Source organism: Aspergillus eucalypticola (assembly GCF_003184535.1).
Source record: "Aspergillus eucalypticola CBS 122712 chromosome Unknown BO83scaffold_115, whole genome shotgun sequence".
NCBI lineage: Eukaryota > Fungi > Ascomycota > Eurotiomycetes > Eurotiales > Aspergillaceae > Aspergillus > Aspergillus eucalypticola.
The window spans coordinates 1-3,626 of NW_020290389.1; the positions used below are offsets into that span (position 1 = coordinate 1).

At 42.3% G+C, this 3,626-nt stretch overlaps 4 protein-coding genes across 4 annotated transcripts; 3 read left to right on the top strand and 1 right to left on the bottom strand.

Annotated features, from left to right (window-relative positions):
- Positions 1-336: 336 nt before the first annotated feature.
- On the top strand, positions 337-1,036 carry BO83DRAFT_383859 (uncharacterized protein). Its single transcript, XM_025532565.1, has one exon. It carries the CDS (start codon positions 490-492, stop codon positions 673-675), a length of 186 nt encoding a protein of 61 aa, XP_025381646.1. The 5' UTR covers positions 337-489; the 3' UTR covers positions 676-1,036.
- BO83DRAFT_28532 (uncharacterized protein) lies at positions 707-1,092 on the bottom strand. The gene has a single exon (XM_025527105.1). The coding sequence runs from the start codon at positions 973-975 to the stop codon at positions 739-741; it is 237 nt and encodes a 78-aa protein (XP_025381647.1). The 5' UTR covers positions 976-1,092; the 3' UTR covers positions 707-738.
- BO83DRAFT_28527 (uncharacterized protein) lies at positions 1,093-1,436 on the top strand. The gene has a single exon (XM_025527104.1). It carries the CDS (start codon positions 1,211-1,213, stop codon positions 1,397-1,399), a length of 189 nt encoding a protein of 62 aa, XP_025381648.1. The 5' UTR covers positions 1,093-1,210; the 3' UTR covers positions 1,400-1,436.
- Positions 1,437-2,674: 1,238 nt separating this feature from the next.
- Positions 2,675-3,163, top strand: BO83DRAFT_28535 (uncharacterized protein). The gene has a single exon (XM_025527106.1). It carries the CDS (start codon positions 2,703-2,705, stop codon positions 3,006-3,008), a length of 306 nt encoding a protein of 101 aa, XP_025381649.1. The 5' UTR covers positions 2,675-2,702; the 3' UTR covers positions 3,009-3,163.
- Positions 3,164-3,626: the final 463 nt, after the last annotated feature.

The following is a 3,626-nucleotide window of genomic DNA, read 5'->3' on the forward strand; positions in this document are numbered from 1 at the left end:
CTTTGCGAGAATGTATAGAAATGAGCATAAATTCAAAGAATTCTGTAAGTACCTTGCTGTCACATGTCACTTAAGATAGCAGGTGAGATCTGAGACTTTCAAACCCCGCAAAGAATGTAAGAGAGCTCTGGAGAAATTGGGACGAGAGCGCGATTTCTCGAACAACAAAGATATTACCTGATTAATAGCGCATCGGAATCCCAGCGAATAATTGGGATTACTCTTCAAACAAATTATGGATCACACGATTCGTTTGAGGAAGAGCCCGAACTACGGTTAGCAAAATTATCTGCTCACTAGAATGCACTATTCCACAATGAGGATCTACACAAGGCTATAATTGCAGCTGCATGTCTCATGCTTATGACGATGGTGCAGAGGGTCCATACAGTCGCGCAGTGGCTTCCTCGTCGACCGCTGTCCGGGTGCACACCGGTCCTTCCACCTCTGTCATATGATCTTACCGACAAATAACCGCAAGACTTCTCAATGACGACTTCACTTTCGATATTAGAGATGGAAATTATGCCACTGACGCAGAACCATTATTCCAATTGCAACCCGCAAATACAGCGGGAGTCGTCTTATGATTATGCAGGTATTAACAATTATTGCAGTCGTCAGGCAATGCATCCCTTCGGAAGCGAAGAAGCCTCGTTCTCCGTGAGATTTTAAAATCGATCATGCGGTGCAAGTGTTAAACTTTCTGATCTCGCCCATATTCACCATATGAACAATTCAGGACAGACTGTTCAAGACGTCAGCGACTAGATGATGACGATGGTGATAGTGATAACTCTCAGCTATGGGGGCAACTGGATGGCTCGAGATACGTGCCAACAGGAAGAAACGTGCAGCCAGAGGGAGAAGGATGAGGTGGCCTCCGGTCATGTGACCACTGTCATTCACAGGATCTGCCGGCGAATAATGGTTTTTGCGGACGTTGGCTGGTGCACCCACCGCAGATAAGTGCATCCGAAGCCGATCTGCTTCCAGTCCATAAGAGTCCTTCTGCTCCACCAATCAACTAGTGGTAGCCCACTGCAAGTGGAAAGTTAGCTAGAGTAGTACACCTGGACCGAACGTCGACACAATACCCCGTATCGTTCGGCCGAGACATTACAAACCGGGATATGTCCCGAGACCTTCCCTTCGGTCAAAAGACGGCCCTAACCGAGGAAGACCCCTAGAGGCATCCTACAGCTTTGTAATGAAAAATGCTTGGAGGTGTCAAATAATAATCAATGGTGTTACCAGAAGGGAGATCTCTGTTCCCGGTTCGGAAATGAAATATAGACAAGATGCAACTCGAGTAACTGTTGAAGATATATATGATACTTTTTTTCCCCCTCTGAACAGGCATGTCAGGCCAATTAACAGATACAGCAATAATGACTGATTAAGATATGGTTATTGCCGCCTACATTCAAGGTTCATCTATCTTTGTATTAATACATATATATTATGGTTGTCTTATGTCTTCCTTACGTTAAGTAAGTAGTACTGAATATAATTTGTTTTGACTGATAGTATACAGTCAGGGTGAAGAAAATGAGCATGAGCCTGGCTGATTCTAGAGCTAGGGATTGAATTAGCCTCTAGCCTAGCTGAAAGGTACCTGATCTGATGTTGTATTGTAGTTCTTGTTCCAGGCCTTAAAATCACAAGTAGATGTCGATCTATGCGAGATACTGTATTTTCTTAATTTCGGTCATACACTACCTCTCCCCTTGTTTCAATAATTGGCATGATAACATTATCAGACCATCTTTTTAATCAAATAATAAGTTAATATGCATTTATCTTGTTTTTTTTTTTTTTTTTTTTTTTTTTTTTGTTTCTGAAGTAGGAATATCAGTGACACAGACAGAGCAATGAGAAAAGATTACAAAACTTGATATTACTGCGTTGTATATGTCTAATAATTGTATGAAAATTTTACTTACTACAGAAATGATCAGCTCAGTGAGCTTCATACCAATCAGGGATACTGTGATGGCCCGGGTATGCCGTGGCCAGCTAACAAAATAAATTTGTCAACCTTGCAGATACAGCGATTTTTTCAGGTCTTGTGATAGCTAGTTTGGTGCTCGGTCGGGCTGCGGGGTTTGTATTACTGATCTTGATTATATTTATTCTCTTAGATTAAATCAGGGCTTTTTTTAGCATTGTTATTGGCGGGGAGGACTTCCGCTCCTATTAAAATACTCATTGGACTGACTCATGAACCTCAGCGCCTTCTAAAGACTACGATTAGTCAGCTTTATATTATTATTCTAATATTATGATGAAGATTTGTATTTTTCCCCTCCCAATCCAACCCCCACTCTCCGCGGGCCAATGAGTATTAATCACTCAACTTCATGTTGTAGGAGGCTGCTGGTACTTCAAACTCTTGTTATATAACTGTATATCTCTGGATTTCGCCTAGATTAGAAGACAGGTACGGGATCTATATCATGCTGACCACTACACGACGCGCACCCGGTATTTGGAAGTGTGGAGATAGGTCTGATTTTGAACAAAAAGTATTTGGAGCATATGACTAGGTCCAACTAATAGAAGCTTGGAAGTATATATCTTATATTCTGATATCTTATAAATGACTGCTCTTGTTCACCCTGCCTATCCTCTAAGTGCAATCTCTAGTTTCTTTTCTATTAGACTTTGTGGACTCTACTATACTTCGTGAACCGCTCAAAATGCGGGTTCAAACAGTCATTGCCTCTGTCTTCCTCGGCGTCGGCATAGCCACAGCGGCAGAAACTTGTGATAACAGCTATTCTGAAAAGGACTGTAACTGGGAAGGCACTGCTCCGTTCTGTGGTGCAAGCGATCATCCTGTTGGCTATACAGATAATGGATGGACACTTGTGGCAACAACTAAGTACGAAGACCATCTGGCTCTCGAGCTCACAGGCAAGATTAGCCTGGAATGTTATGAAATCTATGGATCCGGCTGCGTGACTGGTTGGAAAAACTTGTGGTGCCCGCGTATGAGTTTCTGATATCCTCTAAACCTCATGTTCTATTAACTAATATCCTACAGCCAGCTAGGATGAAGGGCTTGGAGGTTATATATTGATTGGTAATTTGTGATTTGGGCGGCTTGCATTACTCTATTTCTTGGGTTGGATAGGAAACAGTGAATACCAAGTTGCTTTATTTAATAGGGTCTTCAACTTGACACCAAGCATATGCTGAGATTGCCTACATTTACAATCAATCACCGAAACATGATTTTAGCAACGTGATGCTATGAGTCTTATCCATCTTTACCTGCCTCGGAGGATTCTGATATAGTTGTAAAATCTTAGTTTAGGCCATTTCAAGTTTGGTGAAACTCGGCCGAAGATCGCCAGTCTCCGCATACACGTAAATAAATTTTCCTTTTCTTTTTTCGGGGTGCTTGACAAAGTCTGACTTCCTACACGATCACGTTGGATCGTAACGTCTGATTATTCGGGCTGGGTGGTGCTCGTGAGGTTAGCTCCTTCACGCCAGATTTGACAGAGCTGGTCAAGTAGCCCAGTCTTTCTTGTATAGAACTCTGATTCTTTTAGTAATTTCTACAGCAGACGTTACAAGCAGCTACTAGTACTGGAGTGCCCTTTGACTTCCTTTCC